At 37.9% G+C, this 22,243-nt stretch overlaps 1 protein-coding gene across 1 annotated transcript in view; it reads right to left on the bottom strand.

The window, feature by feature from the left end:
* Positions 1-22,243, bottom strand: part of FHIP1A (FHF complex subunit HOOK interacting protein 1A) — an 87,283-nt gene that overhangs the window by 53,765 nt on the left and 11,275 nt on the right. Inside the window, exon 2 of the mRNA XM_044430893.1 lies at positions 378-589. Coding sequence (XP_044286828.1) covers positions 378-488 — 111 coding nt within the window. The 5' untranslated portion in view covers positions 489-589. The remainder of the gene's footprint in view (positions 1-377; positions 590-22,243) is intronic.

Here is a 22,243-nt window from a genome sequence, read left to right as displayed (position 1 = left end):
CAAGAGAATAGTGGATTCTAAACAGACCATAATCTCACTCTAAAAAAGGCATTTCTCTAATATTTTAAGGCAGCATTCCACAGGGGATTTATGCAGCCTAACCATGTGAAGAGTTGCAGGCTTTGCCAAAATTCTGTCCCTAGCTTAGACTTTTGTCCCTTTATTGCAAACACAACATGCTATTAAATAATAGAGGAGCAAGGTTCTATCATTATCCAAATGATGAACATAAAATGAATTTCAGTATCATCTAATAAAGGAATAGTTTATATTTTGGCAACAGAAGGTCCCAATATTTTTTTTCCTAAATAGATTCCTGCTAACCCATCCAACCTTAAAAATCAATATAAAAGAACAGCTTTTCTGAGTTCCATTACCTGTGCCCAGTGGGTTTTAAAAACTATCATGCAAGTTTCTGGGTCAACCCCTTCCAGGCTCACAGCCTGATGGTTTTTCCTGCCACTTGTACCTGTGGACATCATAAACATCTCCAAGAGACTTTTCCACTAGGCCATATTAAATTTCCTTTGCAGTCCATGCAACAAATCACTGATTTACAACTGTCACATCAAGGATAGGCATCTTTTATCTGTGGAGAAAAAATCAGACAAATTAGCGCATGGGATTTAATTGAAACACAAAACAAAATACCTTACATTCTTGTATGCCTTTCCTTGTATTTTCTTTGGATACTAAGCAATACTAATAATGTAAACTAAATACATCTCCAAGGTTGTAGGCTTTTCAAAATAAGGCTTTCTGACACAAACAGCTATTCATTTGAAATCACTTGACATTTGTTAGTAAGAGCAAACTGTGTGAAATTGCACTGAAATAAAGAACTCAAGAAGTAAGCACCACACTTTGTACCAGTAGTGAAGTGCTATTATAAAAACATAAAGAAATGCCTATATGTAGTCAAAGTATAATTTTGTTCAGATAAATGTGACAGCACACACAAATAACATAATGGCTTAGATGCATGGGTCACATAAACAGCTTTCTACCCACACAAGTATCTCTTGCAGTTGCATTCTTCTTTCCACATATGCAAGCTCTCTCTGCCAAATTTTGGATTATTTCTCCCTTCCCACTACAGCGCACGCTATTCCCCCACTCCTCTATAGCTACTTTTGAACGGGTAGGGAGGGTCACAGGGAAAAAGGTGCTTGTGCAAGTACAGTGTAAGAGATCCAACACATTTATTTTAGTTTTTATATCATTACAGACCTTAAATAACTCTTTATATATAATCAAAGAACAAAACTTCCAACTATATCAACATTTCAAAGACAAATGTTTGGAATATGCTTTGGAAACATAGTTTACTCAAGCAGTAAGGATTTAGCACTTAAACACTGACTCAATTCCACATTTTTATTTTTTTTTTTTTGTTTACTTAAACAGATTTAAATAGCTGGCTGCACACAAATTAGCTTTCAGTTTAACTTTGACAAAATTTACAAATTTTTAGAAAAAGGTGAACACAGAAAGAACTGAAAAAAATATCATGGTTCATGTTCTAAGATGCAGTTAAGAATACTAATCATAGACATAATAAATCCATATATAATATAAAATAAAGTTGGCATGATACAAAATGCTAAACAATATGCTGCAAACCCAGTGCCAATCCACAATAGCTTTGACTATACACGTCCACATCCTGCTACAAACTCTGCTTTTACTGCCAACTTGATCTTATATTATATCTGAAATTATTATGTCCAATTATTCTCTCTGCAGCAATTTGGCACATTGTTATCAATTTTAGCAAATTTCAAATGGATTTAGTGGAAATAAATAAGGAATCTACTACATATTAGAAAGCTTGCTCCATACATGAACCTTGGTAAACCATCTTAGAAGTGGTCAGTCTTAATTACTGTGCTGTTTGACAAGTATTGCAATTAAGACAGAATGTGCTGCTTTACCCATTATTATTATTATTTATATTATAATAATGTATTATAAAAACAAACTTAAACTACTTTTGCAGCTACAAGGAAGTAATTTTGAATTGTCTCATCATCCTAGTAACACCAAGAAATAAGTTTTTACTGCAAAACTACCCAACCATTCTTTGGTCATTGGCAATCTTGCAATTAATTCTGCATGTCTCTCATGCCATAGCTGATTTTTAACTGAAATAATCACTGAATCACACAAGAGAGGAAGGGTATTCATATTTTCCCTAGAAAGATTATTCTTTTGTTGAATTTCTCCTTCAGTGAAGGAACATTATACTGCATATGCTTTGCAGCATTGTAAGCTGCCCAGAGAACCTTCAGGTTATGGGGTGGCACAGAAACAGAATTATTTCTTTAAGTATTTGTTTATTTCTTTAATTCAAATATATTTCTCTGAAGTAGATTGGAAAATGGTTATCTTATACTTAGGGAAAAGTGCAAAATCCAAAATTGTTATAAATAACTGGCAACTTTCAGTATAACTCTGTCCTTCATGGATAACAGTAAGCAGAAGGAAGTGACCAACTGAATGCAAAAGTGATTATTTGAGAAAGTAAGTAGCCCAGCCACCTTGAGGAAGACAGTCCTGTAGCCATTTTTACATTTAAAAATATCCTCTTTGGACCTTGAAAATTCTGACAATTAATTGCCTAGTTGTCAATATCCACAAGATTTCTGATTGAGGGATGGTTGCACAACAACATGCGATGTTCTACAAAATAGCTCTTGGGCAACTATACTGACATATTAACATCTGACTTCAGGCCTAGTCTTTGTATGCACAGTGCCTTTGCTGCTTTGATATATACATCTATTCTGGGAGAAGGACAGAAGTGTGACACCATTAATACTACTGGACCTCTCAGCCTCTTCAATACCATTGACCATGTTTTCCTTCTAGACAGATTCTCTGCATTGCTAGATAGGATATTTTAGTGGTTCTCCTACTAGCTTTCCATTAATGTACTGCTGACTCTCTTTTTCATCAGATGATGATGGTGATAATGATTTATTTCATTTTTATACTGCCTCATAAACCAAAGTTCTCTGAGTGGTTTATAACAATGTGTTGCTGTTGTTGTTGTTGTTAGTCGTGTCTGACCCATGACAACCCCATGGACAACATTCCTCCAGGCCTTCCTGTCCTCCACCATCCACTGGAGTCCACTTAAGCTCACACCGATTGCTTCAGTGACTCCATCTAGCCACCTCATTCTCTGCCGTCCCCTTCTTCTTCTGCCTTCAACTATTCCCAGCAATAGGTTCTTCTCCAGGGAGTCCTTCCTTCTCATTAGGTGGCCAAAGTATTTGAGTTTCATCTTCTAAAGAGCAGTCAGGGTTGATCTCCTCTAGGACTGACTGGTTTGATCACCTTGCAGTCCAAGGGACTCGTAGGAGTCTTCTCCAGCACCACAATTCAAAGGCCTCAATTCTTTGGCGCTCAGCCTTCCTTATGGTCCAACTTTCACAGCCATACATTGCAACTGGGAAAACCATAGCCTTGACTATATGCACTTTTGTCAGCAGGGTGATGTCCCTGCTTTTTAGTATGCTGTCTAGATTTGCCATAACTTTCCTCCCGAGAAGCAAGCATCTTTTGATTTCTTGGCTGCAATCCCCATCTGCGGTGATCTTGGAGCCCAGGAAAATAAAATCTGTCACTGCCTCCATTTCTGCCCCATCTATTTGCCAGGAAGTGATAGGACTGGATGCTATGATCTTAGATTGTTAATGTTGAGTTTCCAGTTCTCACTGTTGCTTCTGGACCCGCATACAGGTTTAGCAATACAATACAAATAGCATAAAACAATAATGTTAAAAGAAAGTGAAAGTTAGTTTAAAATCATTTAAAATGTATTAAAAATGTATTAAAATACAATAAAAAGACCCAGCAACAAGAGGCAGCACCAGGATAATTCACTTAGGCCCCTGGATAACCAAGGAGATCTTTAAAGGCCTCTGCACAGTGAGGGCTGTATTGACCTGGTGCTGAAAAGATGGCAAATTTGGCGCCAGGTGAGCAGCTGTACAGAGGCTGTTCCAAAAATGAGAGGCTGCCCTAGTTACCACCTTCCAAATCTTCATGGGCTTGGAATTTGAAGAAAACCACAGAGGTTGAGCATATTGACTTGATCAAGGCTGGGAGAGGCACTCTAACAGGTACTGCACGTACTGCGAACATAAGTCATGTAGGGCTTCATAGAATCAAGAGAGGCCATGGAAGTATCAGTGCCTGAAATCATTAATACACTCAATGAGGGCAGAAAAAAGTTCAATATATAAACTCAGTTTTGTTAAGATGTAAGTTCTGTGGACAGATGATTTAATCTGATTAGGCAGATGGTGTTCAGCCTGTTTTGGATAGAGTTGCAATCCTGTTAAACCAGGAATAAGTAGCATCTGGCTTGTGAGTTGCATACAGCCCTATTCCCCTACCCCATCACCTACCAAAATCAGGAAAAGGACAAGAAAGCAACAATTTCAAGGTGCTACAGAGCCACTACAAATACGTAATACAAACAAATTCAGTCTGAAAACTAAATGTATCCTTGGTAAAGCTCCACAGTGGATGCTCCCAATTTCAGTAGCAAAGCACTATTTTGTTGTTCCTTTTTTGTCCTGTCACTACCGTAACAAACAACAACGGGCTCAGTAGAGGGACACCTGTCCCAAAGAACACCTGAAGTTACTTTGCCCCTTATGATCAAGTTCAGCATGTAGGGCTATGCTTAAATATATCTGTTAACACTGAAAGTGCAGGTGGCATTTTCAGTGAGAAACATCATACATAAGTTTATACTACAGTACTAGTTGTAGCCTCTTTTAGACAAAGGTAGTCTGCCCACAGTTATCTATGTCTAGAATTGATCTGTATAATGTCTATTATGTGGAACTTCCTTTGAAAGCTGTTAGGATACCACAAATCACAGCTGGCAGACAGTCTTCAGATAATGAACTAAAGATCTTGGAGACAAACCAATTCAAGGAACATCCACTGCCTGAAGTACAGGAAGCAGACCAGGAGGAGTCTGGACTCCCAAAGAGATGGCTGTGGAGGAGTGGAGCTTTCCTACTGAGATGGTAGCTAAGCATGCCCCATAGAAAACTGTGAAAATCAGAGATGGGAAAGTCTGGGCTGAGAATGTGTGCTAACTGCATGAGAAACACAATTAAGTTCACAATCTTATGCATGTAATCGGACTTCTACAACTCGCAGTATTCCCAGCTAACCACACAGGGAACCACACTGAGAATGCTGAGAATTGTGCTATTTTTCCTATCTAACCTTGCATAGGATTGTGCATTAAATATTTTAAAAAGCCATTTAGAAGTATGTGGCCAAATCTAAGAAAAAATGGACTTGAGAGTTTCTGGCTAAACTGATTTACTGTGGTAATACATAAGCATAGTAAACTTCAATACTGTTTTTAAGTAGACTATTCCTTTATGGCCTTCACTTTTAAGGTCACCTTTTTGACAAGCAACATTATTATAAACTATACCATTTTATTTCTATGTACACAAATTACCTCTTTTTTGGACCTTGAAAAATACTTCAACATGCTCAGTGTTAAAACAAAACAAAAACAACATAATGCTACTAGAAAAGACTGGACTATGGTATATTCCAAGATAAAGCCACTTTAGTCAGTACTTGGACACCTCCAGGCCCCCTGAATTATTAGACTTGCTCTTAAGAGTCTTTTGGAGGTTACCTTGAAAGAAACATAGGCAGAATTCTTTTAGTAACATATTTAGCCAGACCATTAGTTCAAAGTGTATGAAAGGCTACATTTTGAAATAATTATTAGAAAACAGAGTGGAGAAAAGAAACACTCTGATGAACGGTTTATACACAGAATTCATTCTCACAAGAACTAGGTGTAAAACAGAAATATTTGGAGACAGCATAACAATGAACCTGGAGAATGCTAGAGTATTTTTCTCTCAAAAAGTGTTCTAAGTAGAAGCTTTTCAACAAGTGATTTCAGTATTTGTTCCTTACAGAGGGGCAGAGGTTGTTTTTTCTTCTTCAGAGAAAACGAAGACACAGTTTCCCTAACCAATTATCTTGGAACCAAATGTGTTTGTCCCTTCCCATCATCCTATCACTTCTGCTGTCCTGCCATGACCTGAAGTAGGTGGCAAACAAACAACTCAACGATCACAGGTCACTGTAATTTCAGAGGATTTCCACTTACAAATACAAGAACATCAAATTTCTTTTTCTACATCAGTGGTTGTCAACTTGTGGTCCATGGACCCCTGGGTGGCCATGATGTCATAACAGGGAATCAACTAAGTCTTGAAGAAGTGTTATGGCTTTTTGCAGTTAAATGTGAATGAACAAATGAAAGCAAGAGGGAATGGGAAATAGAGAAAAATCTTAATTTTCCATGCTTGTTTTGTAAAACTTGCCTTTTCAATCTACTGCCTCAATTAAAAACAATCAAAGGTATAAATCAGCTATGAGGGTAGCTGTCTGATGACAAATGGCACATGCTGAGAACATGCAAGTGAATGACTCTGAGTGGGAGAGAGAAAGCACATGACATTTCTTGCTATTGCTCAGTCAGTCAGAGATCAAATTCAGAATTAGCATGTCAAAATACCATAAAATGGGTCATTTGAGCAAAACAAGTGTTGATACTTTTATTTGAAATTCTTATGGAACCATTGCAATAAAGATATTAAAATAGGAGTGTGTGCACTAACAGATTAACTTATTTCCCCTTTTCTCCAAATGTGAAGGCCCTTCATGAGAAAATTGAAATAAATATTTGATGCAGTCAAGTGCTTTAAATCTTGAGTTAAGTCTTGGTGGTCCATGGCCACAAAAGGTATTTAAAGGGTTCCATGTTGAAGGAAAGGTTGAGAACCACCTCTCTACAGAATTCCCACAATTAAACTGTAGCCAAGAGCCTATTCAAGAGCCAATGTGGCATAGTGATAAAAGTGTTGGACTGAGACCCAAAGGATTTCCACTCACCCATAAAGTCCACTGGGTGCTTTTGGCCCCAACACTCTCTCCCAGCCTAACTCACTACACATGTTGTTATAAGGATCAGACTGGGAGAGGAAGGGGATTATATAAACTACCTTGAGCATTCTGAATAAAAAAGTAGGCTACAAATATAATAAATAAATAATGTGATGCTATCATAAGAGCTGTTTGGACAGAGCTCTGCATATTCTGCACATCTGCACAGGTACAGCACAAAATTTGATATTTGGTGCAGAATTATGCAAGTCTTAGTTTTTAAGTATTTTTAAAGATTATTTTTATTCTATATTCATTATGGCTACAAAGGTAGGGCTAGAATAGCCCTGGGAAATCTCTCAAATCAATAGGACAGATTAGGAGATTTCTATTTACCAGGATTTCCTTAGTGTTGAATATACAATCCCAATTTTCATGACCTTATCACATTTTCAAAGATGCATTCCTGTAATGGGTTCTTAAACGGTCTACAGAAGTCCAGAGGCTATATAAACTTGTGAGGACAACAAACAAGATGGCGTCAAGACTGTGTTTATCTATCCTAAATAGCAGATTGCATGCCATGATATCTCTTTGTTTCAGGCCTCACCTTTTACCCCATCTTACCCATGAGCAAGAGTGAATTTCAGAAGTTGCAAGTTTAAATTGCTACATGAAATTATTTGAAGTGACATGACTGCAAGCAGATTTAACAACGCATTCATCAGAGAAATCTGTTTTCCCAATTAATGCAGATCTGCTTGCCAACTCTTATAAAGATATTCCACATTTTTCTTCAAGTGAATTAGTACACCAGAATGATTTAAAATATATATGTAGCTCACAGTGCAATAAATAAAACCTTGGAAGTGTACTATGTGATCCAGAACCAAAAAACTAGAGAAAATATGTTTCAAAACAATGTTTCTTTGGGAACTGAACTCATTAATTGTGTATATTTGATTTGGGCAGCAGTTATTTCATACATGCACAAAAAATATTTGCAACCAAATATTATAGCTGCTGAGCATCATGTCAGGATGATATACCACAGAACAAAGACAAGGCATCAGCAATAGGAAAACAACTGCCATGGGACAAGATTTGATCCAGTAGTGGTAACTGCAAATGTTAAGAGAAGGGGAGAGGTAGGTCCCATTTGCAGGGCAGATTGCCATGCAAAACTGCAGGTGTCCATGCTATAATGATCACGAGGGAGTGAAAATTACTGCCCTTAACACTGAATAGTGGTAATGGAAGCAGGTGATATCTCAAAACAATGCACACTCACAGTTGCTGACCTGTGAGAAACCCAGTGGGTGCTGTCCCATAAGCAAATGTCCACTTATTGTCATGTCACCTGTTTTCATCATTCTTTAAAGGTGCAAGTGAAGAATTCTCTCTTACGATTGACTGCCACAGAGCATCTGCTGTATGTTCTACCCACTGAACTCCCTAACCATCCAAAGCACATAGGGAAGAAAGAAAACCATTTGCTCAATAATTTCACCATTGAGGGATATAGTTTTCAGCTTGTAAGAAGACTACTTGAGTGAACATATAATGTTATACTTCTCTTTACTCATACAAAAAAGCCCTTTAAAAAATAGCAGTTCCAAACTTCAGTTGGGTCTTCAGTTTGCGAACTGGGAGAAAAATGAAAGTATGTTACTTTTTATGACAGGAGTGGCTAAATTCTGACCCTCCAAATGTTTTGGCCTACCACTCTCCATGTTCCTTCACCACTAAAAAATAACAATAATAATACTAATAATAAAAAACACATTGTATCCATATCACAATAAGCCATGGTGGCAAGAATGACCCAAAATAAGCCTCAGGGTCATATCCCTCCCTTTTCTTCTTATGGCAGGCTATGAGGAATCTGGAAACATATATCTCCATTTTCATTTAATTGCAGTGTGTCTTTCTGTCTGAAACTATGGCTAATCTGAACAATGGGTTGCTTGAAACAAGTCAACTTCAACTATTGGTTATGAAACTAGCTTGTTTCAAACAAACTATGATTAAGATTAACCAGTTTTGGTTTCAGGCAGAAAACTAAATTGTGGTTAAAAAGTAAAGGTAAAGGTTTCCCCTTGACATTAAGTCCAGTCATGTCTGACTCTAGGGGGCGGTGCTCATCTCCATTTCCTAGCCAAAGGGGCCAGTGTTTGTCCACAGACAGTATCCATGGTCATGTGGCTGGCATGACTAAACACTGAAGTGCACAGAACACTGTTTACCTTCCCATCCAAGTGGTACCTTTTTATCTACTTGCATTTGCATGCTTTCAAATTGCAAGGTTGGCAGGAACTGGGACAGAGCAATGGGAACTCACCCTGTTGTGCAGATTCGAACCGGCAACCTTTCAATCAACCAGCCCAGCAGCACAGCAGTTTAAACCACTGCGCCACCTGCATCCCCAAATTGTGGTTACTCAACAACAAAAGTGAAAGCATCAAAACTCTTCCTCGTGGCCAAATAGAGAAAGCAGAATAGGAGGGAGTAATTGAGCCCACAGCTCACTGCTGCTCATTCCCAGTATAATAAACCATGGTTTATTATGACATGCAAGCGCAGTCGTTATGAAAAACCAACCACCAAAAATCTTTCCAAACGAGTCAGTCATTTTGATATTTATTGTACCAGTGAAGATCCCAGTTCTACAGATTCATCTGTAACAGATGATGCAACTTACTAAAATAAAATATGTTACTTTGGGGAGAGAAGGATTTTACCATTCTGATCCACTTCATCTTAAGAGGAAAGACAACTTCATTCATTTTTTTCAGTCAGGCATCTTTCCCTGACAAACAGATTCAAGAATAAGGTAGAATGCTCACAGAGATCTTAATGAAATAGCAACCCCTAGGAGGATGAAACTAGCAACTGCATGGCTTCTTTTCTAAAGAAGTTTGGACACATAGAAAAGCCACACATCCACAAAAAATATCTAAAGCTGAAATATGAAACTTACAAAACTATATTCTTTCTAATAATTTGCTATGATTACAAGAATCTAAGTCGCACACCAATAGTTTCTCCAAGATGCATATTTTATATTTTCAGCAATAAATGTTGATCCATGGATAATATTGTTAATACATAGTGGAAATGTGTGGATCCTTTTTGTTGGAATCCGTGAAGAAGTCCCAAAGAAACATATTGAATGATGTAATTGGTTATTAGTTTACAGTTGTGGATTTCACTCCTTGTTTTTAGGTTTTTACATGCTGTGTGACTCTGTTTTTATTATTTTTGTGTTGCTAATTTTGTGGTAGTTTCATTATTGTAGGCCAGTCTGAGCATAACTTTCATGATAATATACTGCAATATAAATGTCCACAAATGAAAAACCAAAGTATTTTCTTTTTCCTTTACCAACCACCTAAAGTTATCCCACAGAGGAAAAATAGCTTAATATTCAAGTTTTCACCTTTCCTCAGCTTTCTCTTGGTCCTTCTCAAGCACTGCACACCAACCAGCAGACTTCCTCCTCTCTTCCTTGACCAATTGTGATTAAACACTTGTCATACCTTAACTGAGCTGGGGGGTTTTCTTGAGCTGTTTTTTCCCACCTAGCTAGAATCCTCAAGTCAGAATTGAATTTACCAAATCTAGACCATATCTATGAATATTCCAAGTGACTGACTCTCTCACTCCCCCCCCCCCACCATCAATCAGCAACTCTTGCACAGGACTTTATCAGAACAAAACAAGGTTCAATTCTACTCATACACATTGTAACTTCAAAAGGTATACAGCATACACTTTAACAAGTTATGCACAGGCATTTCATCACATCCAGATACACAATGATATCTTAAATTGTATGGAGTTAAGATTTTATTGTAGCATGGTATCAAGACACAATAAATGAATGCAACTGAACCTCTCTTTCAATGATACACTGTGTGTCAGTCAGAATAGAAGGCAATCACTGCTTTGTAAGAAATTCAAGCAAACAACATGCAAGAATTTGAAGCATCAAGTGCTATGTTACTATCTATTAGATATTACAGTAAAATTCTGTCCTGCTCACTGTGTGGAAGCAGATTTCACACAAAAAATAGATATATCAGACAATGTGTGGCAAATGAAGAAATGTTTGCTACACACACAAGTACTAAATATGTAAAAGAGATAACCAAAAGACAAGGGGCTCATATAAATAAAGAGAAATAGGACCCCACCCTCAGGTCTCATCCCTGGTGTCACACACTGGCCATTTCTGATCCATGCCAACAGCCACATGTTGAGTGTGGAAGTCAGTAAAGTGTTAGCCTCAGTATAAGCAGCTGCAGGTGTTCTTTTGCAGACACCCACACTCAACACATGAATGTTGGCAGAAACTAACCCAGTGTGCAATGTGGAGCCAGCAGAATGGTCATGAGTCCTATTTTAGAGTCATTTCTATCTGAGGGACTGTCAGAGAACAGTCCTCTGTTTAAACATCACCTGTTTGAAAATCTGTTCGGTTCAAGTCCTCTTTAAAGACAGAAGCTCTGAAATCATTCAGCAACAGTTAGCACTTGGACAGCAGATTGAACAGGAACATGGGTCAGTGAGTCACTATTTCACCACCACGGTACAATATGCCTTTCACCTTTTAATTTATAAATTTTCATCAAGACATTTATCACAAGTAAATCTGATGCAAAACTTTATCCTTTTTTGAATTTTGAATTTCCTTTTTGTTGGTGATACGCCATAAACCAAAGTAAGTCCTGGAAGGTGTCAAGACAAAATGAGCATAAGTTTTGCCATAACATTACTGCTGAAAGCCTGACACTGTCAGAAGAGTTTTAGACTTAAGATGGGATCTGATCAGGAATCCTTGTTACAAGTCTCGCTTCCCACATCTGCCTTGGAAATGCTAATGTCCCTGTGCTGAAAGCCCTGTCTTTTGGAGATGCACTCTTAGAGGTATTGTTTGCCTGTCCTGAAGATTCTTCTCTTTGTGTTGTCTTTACCCCATTCAATCCTTGTTTTATCCTCTTGTAATTTTATTCTCTTTTATTCCCTTTAGCAAGCTGCCTATGTTATTCCCCCACTTGACCCCCCTCCCTCCCGAAACTGTGTATGTTAACTGATAGGTTATAAAATTGTACATACTCCACCTTGGCTGTCCCTTTGGGGGCTGACTACATGCTGAATGTATTTCCTGTATGCCTGAATAATCTGTAAATGTTGTTTTAACTGTGCATCCCCCGTGAACTCCAGAAGGGTGTTTTTTTCACTCTTGTCAAGGGCAAGGTGCCACCCACTCTCCACTACTCATATGCAATGGTCTTCCAATACAGGACACATTATGAGGAAGGATCATCTTTCTCACACAAGCACACACAAAGATAAAAGCATCACTAACATGGGTAGTAATTATGGTAATTATATTGCTACTGCAATTGCTTCATTGTTCAAAGCTGTCCTCATGTTTGTAATGATGGTGTGAACTGTAGCCATACCTTGTCTCATATAAGTCACTGTTATACCATACAGAAACAATGGAATCAACTGTGCATACAAAAGTTGGGGCCACTTACAGAAGATGCCTCCATCTGATTTTCAGGGATTATCTCTCAACTCCACATCCTATCTCATGAATAGAAGGGGAAAAAAATCAAGAAGGTTATCCTGAATGCAGGCCAGCTGCTGTCAGAATAGTGGCTATAAAGCAAATTCACCTTACTAAGACAAGACCCATCATTGTCCTGGCACTGAAATGAATCATTCTGGACTGAATTCCCCATCCTCGCCAATAAATTTCCTAAGCCCAGAGATCCGCATAGTCAAAATGACTAATATTTGCATTAAGTAAATGTATTACTATAGTAACGGAGACACTACACAGCTATCTACCTGCCACAGGCTGCTAAATTATTTAGTATGCCAGTACTACAGTGACACTGTGTAAATGATCGTATTCATTAACAGAAGCCTCCACACTGAAAAACTGTAAACATATGACATTTAGATTGATTGCTATTTATTAAAAGAAAAAAATGCACTGATGATATTAAAGCTAAAGGTACAGAGATGGCAAAAGAAAAAATAGCAAGGCCAAACTATCTTACTAGTTCAAACAATGTTATGTTAAAATATTAAAAAATTGTCATCCCTTCCTCATTTAGCCAAGCGTGTTCTGAAAAATTACAGAGAGTCTTCATTTTGACTAGCATCTATCAGAAGTAGGACAAGCAGCACAGACAATTGAAAACATAATCATTTCCTTTAATAACAAACTCAGATAATTGAGTGCCAATAAGATTTGTGAAAATGGAACCCCTTACAGAACCCTGGAGTATGCAGAAATACAAAATGCTTAAAAAATGAGTCACAACACCACAAAACCAGCTCAGTGAGCAATGGAATGTTAAGTGCCAACTGGAAGATTCCAAAGGAAAACCACAAGAGGGAATATAAACTGGCTTATTTGAGCCCTTCATAGGAGGGACAAACAACTTGAGGACCTTCAGACATTATTGCACTATAGCGCTTATCAGTCCCAACCAGAACTGTCAGTGATCCAGGAGCTGCAGTTCAACAGTATCTGAAAGGCTAGAGGTATTCCACTGAATCCTGGACAAAAGGCAAGACTAGTTCACTAGCTGGACCTCTGAACAAAAAGAGCTGTTTTAAAGCATTAGAATACAGAGAACATTTCCCTGAAGATTAAGATTAAACTTAATCCCTTTACTTCAGGCCAGTGCTCTAATCCTTACATAACTCATCTCGGGTTTGCAAGTCTGAAGGGGGGCTAAGCATAGATGATAAAAGCAGGTTGCTTACTTGTAACTGTCATTTTTCAAGTGGCCATCTGTGCATTCATGAATATGGGCTCTGCATCTGTCGGAAGCATGGTAATATCATAGCATGGTATGCAGTTGGTTGGTTCCGATATGTGTAAGAATCAGCCTGTCAGAACTTCCCTCTTACTCAAGGCCACAATGCTGGTCCTAAGGACAGGCTCCATGCAGACTTAGAGTCCATGATGTACAGAGACCATGACGAAGAAAGAGCAATTACTGGGACAAGCCACTGAGATTCTGAAAGACAACTGTAGCTTCTTAACTTACCAAAATGGCATGCAAAGAGGGACATCATAGATATTTATAAAAGTATGCATGCAAATAGGTAACAGTGGACAGGGAAAAAATTCTCAATAGTAGAAACTTTTTAGGTTCATTGAAGGTGAATGGCGGAAAATACAGAGCTGATAAAAGAAAGTACATATTCATACAAGGCAAAATTAATCCAAGAAATTCACTAGCACAAAATGTAGTGATGGCCACCAACTTGGGACAGCTTTAAAAAGGCACAAGAAATATTTATCAAGGACAATGTGACAGCTTTATATTATCCCACTATCAGAAACAGTATGCTTTTGTATACTACTTGCTAAGAAAACAACAGTACAGTTTTGCTATTGCATTTAGGTCCTATTGTGGAAATCTCACTGGCCAATGTGCAAAAAAGAATTCTGGACAAGATTGGCCTTTGGATCAAACTACTATGGACTTTTTGCATTCTAGTTTACTTGGATAACAGTCCACTGTTGTACACTCAGAATTTTAACAGGTTTCTGGTTTGGTTTGCAAAATTCAAGTTATAGGCTTTCAAGAACATGTGAAGAAAAGCTTCCTGCTTTTTCATGTGTTTGCACAGCATAGGATGCCAACTGCCAAATATCCTTCCACCAGAGTATAACTGAAGTAGCAAAATGAAACTAGGGTATTAGAAATATCACAAATTCTCACCACAGTAGAGTATCTATGGTGGCAAGCCAAAAACAACTTCTTGATAGCTATCTCTGAGGAAGAGAGAACACAAAGAGACAAAAAACTGAGACCAACACACTAGCCAGTGAATTATTCCTCCATATTCCATCAGTCTACTGATAATACGTTAATCCTTCTCCTTCTCCCAGAGCAACAATGCTTCTCCTTCTGTGGTCCTTCTCCCAGAGCAACAATGTTGTTGACAACTAAATATAACCATTCAGTTTCAGTGAACCAGATTTTCTTTTCAAAGACACAAATTTTCTGCAAATTCTTTCTTCGACCACCTGAGCTGCAACCAATCTGTCAACTCCAAATTTATTTATTTGTTGCATTTATACACCAGAAAGGCTCTCAGGGTGGCTTAAATAAACAAGAAGAGAATGACAGAACTGTACAATATAAACAATAGCAGAATAAAAGAAAAAAATATTTTGGGATTGATCAATAAAAGTAAATTATCAAACATATTAACACTAACTCGATCTTTTTCTTGGAGAAGTACTAGTTATTACAGCATATATTTTGGATACATACAGGGTAATGGATTGATCCCTGGCATCTCAACTTAAATGGATCACAGGTGGTAAGGATAGGAAAGAACACTGCTTGTGATCCTAGACAATCTGGGCTTAGAATAATCTATATCTGACTACGTGGTCTAAAGTATCTCGTACATCCTTATTACTTCTTTCCATATTTCTAACGTTTCATTTAACTTTTGCCCAGTTTGTTAAATATGTGCATATATGTGCACCTGCATTCTTACAACTGTCATCCTACAGAGTCCAGGTTCCAAACTCAGAGCCCTCTAATGCATACTGTATCATGTATATTATACATTTGAGTGAAGAATAAGAACGCTGACGCTTTCAACCATTTGCTAGCCATCCTGACTGTAAGTATAAAAGTTAAAGTGCTTATATACAACAAGTCCTCTATGATGAACTTCTGAATTGTAATGCTTCTGGAAAAGGACAAATTTCTTCTACACACTCTGCAATGTACAAGTCATAAATCTATGTTAAACAACAGCAAAATCAACTTAAAAGTATGATTTAGAAGAGACTAGCATTTTTCTAATCCAGACTACTTCTCACATCCCATCTGGCCTGATTAAGAGATGTGGAAATTTCAAAAGCTTGCCCATAATGTTGCACCTTTTTGTGCAGCCCAATAAATATTATCTATTTGCTTCAACTGTCTGAAGAGTAACCTGAAACCTACATGACAACTTTATAGATCCTAATTAATTTCAATCCTCACCTTTTCCTCCATTTCATCTTAAGAGTCTGAACATTCAGACAACATGATATCAACATCAAGTTAGCCTTTTTCACACTTTTCCCTGCTCATTTTTTAAACCTCTAGCCTGAACAGATAGGAAGATCCCAAAATCTTGCCCACAGTTTGTGCATAAGAAATGCCAAAATCCTTAGTCCTAATAAAGGTATTGCCTGACTAAGGATTTTTATATTTGTATAGGCCAGCACAGCTTGCTTTCTTCTATCAGAAATATTTAGCTTATTAACAGAAAACCTTACTTAACCTGTAATTCTGTTTGTAGCTTAAGCAAACTGACACTCATAGGCAAGGATATTTCCAAAAGTGTTGCATCTCAATTATTTTAAACAGTTAACAGCAGAAGAAATAGAAAATTACCAAGTAGTAATTCTACTCAGTTAGAAAATGAATATGAAATCCAGCCAAATACATTTGCTTCTACCTGGAATCTCATGCAAAGATCAAAGCAGTATTCAGCTGGGTTCAGGTTGCTTTCTAAATGTCAAAAGAAAAATAGAAATGCTTGTTGCATAATATTTGCAAATAGCAGCCTATAAGCAACAACAATGTTCTGTTATAAACCAAGAGTACAGAAGAAAGTCCTACAACTCCCAGATTTCCACAGGCAGACACTGTTGGATATATAATTTTTAAGTTATTTTAATATACATTCATAAATCTCCATATATCCATAACAATGTTTAATACACTTTCATACATTTGTATATATAAAGAGCACTGAACAAATATAAAATGCACATGTGAAAATGCAACTTTTTAGCAATTATACATAGACTTGAACAAAAGTAAACCAAATACCAAATAGGAATCCATTTGAAGAAGGTATATTATGCCGCCTTTTCAAATATTAGAAGAGTCAAGGCAGGGCTTTTTTTCTATCAAATCCAGGCATTGTGCGCTAAAACTGCAAAACTCTTCCACAGCATACTATATAAGCAAAAACACAGCACTGACTTCAAACAAAAACTCTAGCTTAACAGGACATATCATTATTTGACTCTATAAGTAATGGTTATTACAAGGCGTAGCAGAAAAATCCTTTATATAATGAAAGATTATTCAATCTGGTAAGTTTTTTTCTCATTGCTATATGCAGCATAATCTCTTCTAGTTCATGGCTTTTACAGCACGTCTGCAAATATTCCTGTAACCCTTTGACAATTTAATCTAGTGTGCAGATGGTTTAAATCTCACCCATCTAACTGCTTTGCTTTTGGAAAACAAAGTATGTTGTTCTGTGCCAGAGCATAACAGAAGCACATACTGAACTATCCAGTGCATAATTTTAATAGTCTTGTTCCATAGACAATTTTTTTTGTCATCTATATCGTTTAAACTGCAAGCTCTGAGACACTGACTTCAAACAAGCAGTAGGTTCACATTGCAACAATTGCTCTCCAAAACTCAGTTAAGGCCTGAAATGTCAGATCCAGGGGAATACAAATATTAAATCTTGGAATAGTTAGCATTCAATTTCATTTGTTTAGTAAATCTATATACATCTTTCAGTAAGAATTTCCAAAGCAGTTTACACTTCTAAGTCATTAAATGTATACCAAATCAGAAACATAAAATTCAACTTATATTAAAAGGCCTGTAAAACCAGAAAGATCAGCCAGCCAAAGCTCCCTAGCAGACAGATTTTGTAAACTGGGTGCCACAACTTAGTAGGCTGTCTTAGCAACCTCATGACATAGCTGAACCTTATAGAATAACTAATGAAATAATATAATAATTCCATGTTACTCTTATCACCTTTGATTAGTATATACATAAGATAAATTGCTTTGTAAACTGGTCCTAGATTTGTAAGCAGATCATTCATCACTCATAATCCTCAAACAAGGGGCTCTTCAAAGGCCTCTGCCATGGATTTTTATTTCAAATGGGAAACATCAACATCCTCATGAAGGATTGGCTGAGGCAGCACTAATCAGCCTATAACAACCTCTCTCATATGCCATTCGTCTTCTGATGTCTACATAGTCTGAGCAGTTTTCTGCTTAGTCTATCTTTTTATTTAGGTACTTTTTCACACTACTGCCCCACACCAATACCCAATTTTCATATCAAGGGAAAGACAAAGCCATAAAAATAAGAGAAAAATGTATGAAGCATTTAACCTCCAAAAGTGTCCTAGTTTGCATGTTTTCATTATTTTGTAGTATTTCTCAATAGAAAAGAGTAATACATCCACTTATCTGAAATGCTGGACAAGAGTCAGGAGGAATAAGTTGCTTCAGATGCAAGTGGAATCATGGCTATTTGGTTTCTTAAATTGGATGCCAGAGTAAAATTAGTATTTATAAAGTATTGATGTTTAAAAATCCCCAAAAAGTAAATTAAAAAGGGATTTCTTTTCTGTCTGCAACAACCATACTTTGATTTGCTCTGTCATTCATCAGCATATCATTTTTGTTTGCCACTTGTTTTTTGTGAGGACAGAGTGAAGTACAGGGAGCATCACTTACCTAGAAGTAAGCCCCACTTGTAATCAGTGGATCTTATTTATGAGAAAACATGTACTGTCTCCAGTGTAGGGTTGTGCTATTAACTTCAGACTGTCATGGATACTGGCCATGAGACATACCCTACATGGGAATACTTTAAAGATAATTCCTTCAATAGGTAAAAAAGAAGGCATGCAAAATACATTCAGGGAGACAAAGATGTTCTTATAAAAATCAAACTGGTTAAATTTCATTTCTTAAGTTTGGCAACTTCGATATTGTTCAAAAACTCCATCGGTTACCTTTATAAGCAGATGGAAAAGTTTATTAAATGCCTCATTTTCCAATTACTCTGTAAAATAATTCTGTAACATTTTTTCTTATGCCAACAACGTTTAAGGAAAAAAACAGCACCAAGTTACATGCTATGATCACATGATCACATACACAGCAAGACCTGCATTTAGTTTGCGCGATAGGTCAGAAGTAATACCCCAAATTTGCCTGCTACTGCTATGTTCTATTTTACCTATGCAAATCCATACATTTAAGTTAGAAATTCAGAAGAGAAAGCAACTTAATTTGCATTCAAAATGGACCTACGAATGAAATATTTTGGCTGCAATAATTAAACAACACGGTTTCCAGATGGTACATTGGATTTTATTTGCAAATTCCTATCTTTTTGTACTCATCCAGCAGAAAAAAATTATGTGCACATTGTCTATGCTTATACAGCAAAATGTATTATAATATCAAAAAGGTCAGAATATGTATTACAAGACTCTCATATTCCTGAAATGCAAACCTAGACCAGGTAATGGACTATAAACATCCCACAGAAAATATCTAACAGCAGAAGATGCTGCAGCATATTTGGCTATCAAGAAAGTGTCTGTAACTTCCTTCTTCAGAAATGCATGCATATGTTTTAGAACCATCTGTAAACACCATGGTCAAGTTCAATAATAGTGTTAATCTACTAAGCTTGAGTCAACTTCTGCAGACCAAAGCAAGTCTTGTGCCCACCTGTACCCTTTCTCCTTTTTCCCTTCACTCACAAGACCTCAATGCCGACATCCTGGTTTACTAAAACACCATTCCCATGAAATCCCAATTTGGATTTAAGAATTGCTTCCCTGTCACTCTCTTAAATCCCATAAGAAAAAAATATGATGGATCAAAGCCCCAGCAGACTATTTTGCCTTTACTCTGATTTAATATAAAACTACTGCTATTTCACTACCCTATGGGTCTACTCCTATGAAGAGTAGCTCCTCACCTCATTTTTCTATGTGGAAATACAGCAAAATGCCTTTCATCTTGATTTTTGCCTTTTTAGCAGAAAGTAGTTCAGGAGCCCCCCTTCATGGATCACTGCCTTGTTGTGGCGAAGGGGCTTGCGTATCTCAATGAAGCTATGAGCTATGCCGTGCAGGGTCACCCAAGATGGACAGGTCATAGCAGAGAGCTCTGACAAAACGTGATCCACTGGAGAAGGAAATGGCAACCCACTCCAGTATCTTTGCCATGAAAACCCCATGGACAGTTCCAAAAGGCAAAAAGATATGACGCCGGAAGATGAGCCCCTCAGGTCGGAAGGTGTCCAACATGCTACTGGGGAAAAGCAGAGGGCTAGTACTAGTAGCACCAGAAAGAATGAAGCAACTGGGTCAAAGCCGAAAGGACACTCAGTTGCTGATGTATCTGGTGGTGAAAGGAGAGTCCAATGCTGCAAAGATCTATACTCCACAGGAACCTGGAATGTAAGATCCATGAATCAAGGCAAGCTGGACGTGGTCAAACAAGAGATGACAAGACTGAACATCGACATCTTAGGAATCAGTGAACTAAAATGGACAGGAATGGGTGAATTTAATTCAGATGCCCATCAGGTATACTACTGCGGGCAAGAATCCCTCAGAAGAAATGGAGTAGCCTTCATAGTCAATAAAAGAGTAGGAAAAGCAGTACTGGGATACAATCTCCAAAATGACAGAATGATCTCAGTTCGAATCCAAGGCAAACCATTCAACATCACAGTAGTCCAAGTCTATGCCCCAACCACTGGTGCTGAAGAGGCTGAAATTGACCGGTTCTATAAAGGCCTACAACACCTTCTAGAATTAACACCAAAAAATGATGTCCTTAACATCATGGGGGATTGGAATGCTAAAGTAGGAAGCCAAAAGTTAACTGGAATAACAGGCAAGTTTGACCTTGGAGTACAAAATGAAGCAGGGCACAGGCTGGTAAAATTTTGCTAAGAGAATACGATGGTCATAGCAAACACTCTTTTCCAACAACCCAAGAGACAACTCTACACATGGACATCACCAGACGGTCAACACAGAAATCAGAATGACTATGTGCTCTGCAGTCAAAGATGGAGAAGCTCTATACAGTCAGTAAAAACAAGACCAGGAGCTGACTGTGGCTCAGTTCATGAGCTTCTTGTTGCAAAATCTAGGCTTAAATTGAAAAAAGTAGGGAAAAGCACTAGGCCACTCAGGTATGTCCTAAATCATACCCCTGAAGAATATACAGAAGTGACAGATAGATTTAAGGAATTAGATCTGGATAGACAGAGTACTTGAAGAGTACTGCTCTTTAGAAGGTCACATACTGAAGATGAAACTCAAATACTTTGGCCACCTAATGAGAAGGAAGGACTCACTGGAGAAGAGCCTAATGCTGGGAACAATAGATGGCAAAAGAAGAAGGGGACGGCAGAGAATGAGGTGGCTAGATGGAGTCACTGAAGCAGTCAGCATAAGCTTAGGTAGACTCTGGGGGATGGTGGAGGACAGAAAGGCCTGGAGGACTGTTGTCCATGGGGTCGCGATGGGTCGGACACAACTTCACGACTAACAACAACAAGTTCATGAGCCTTATCCACAGTCATGTGGCATAGCATTTCCAAGCAGAAACTGATGTATTGAACAACTCATGCTGCCAGTCCAACAGCCAGGATGTGTGACTGCAATTCCTGTGGCAGCATAAGATGGATAGGAGCAAAGGGCAGGATAGTTTATTTTTTCCTTTCTTTCAAGGAAGGGTACTCAACACAGAGTTCCCTTTTATCTCACAGCAACCATATGAAATATGTAAGGCTGACAGTTAGCAACCTGCCCAAGGTTAGAATCTGAGTTTCATGGTGTGTGGGGATCTGAACATGAATCTTCTACACTCAAACCAAATATCTGAACCACTGCACCACACTGCAGGATACCCTCTTTGGTTTGCAACCTGCTTGCTCATCAGGAAAGCAATTATTGCACGTCAGCGATAAGCAGCAAAACTGCACAAGAGAACTCTCACAGAGTCGCCATCTGAACAGAGCAAACAAAGGTTTACCAACTTATCTCTCAATGCATTCAAATTCATATTGGCTCACGATTCCGGTTTCCCAGATGGGAAGGAAATTGTAGGATCAGTAAGCAAGCATTTGGCAATGTTAGTCTTTAATTCAGTATCAGATCTCCAAATGCCTCTACCTGCCTTTGGACTACAATACTTTCCCTTGCAAGTCAGTTGCAAAATCAGTCTTTTCGCTCTTTATTGGCAACATACAAAAACTCCCAAACTAGTTTCATTTTTCTATCCCCATTCAGTAAGATAGAATCTGCAGGCCCAATAGCTATCAGGCAGCAAAGGTCTTTGCTTCTTAAGAGAGCATCTTCAACTAACAAAAATATTAGGCAGTATCTAACGCAGCTGCTCTACTAACACCAGCAACACGGCTATGAAATAAGC

Source organism: Varanus komodoensis, unplaced genomic scaffold (genome assembly GCF_004798865.1).
Source record: "Varanus komodoensis strain SLA01 unplaced genomic scaffold, ASM479886v1 scaffold21, whole genome shotgun sequence".
NCBI lineage: Eukaryota > Metazoa > Chordata > Lepidosauria > Squamata > Varanidae > Varanus > Varanus komodoensis.
Note: the sequence above shows the minus strand (reverse complement) of the source record. Positions and strands in the feature narration are given on the sequence as shown.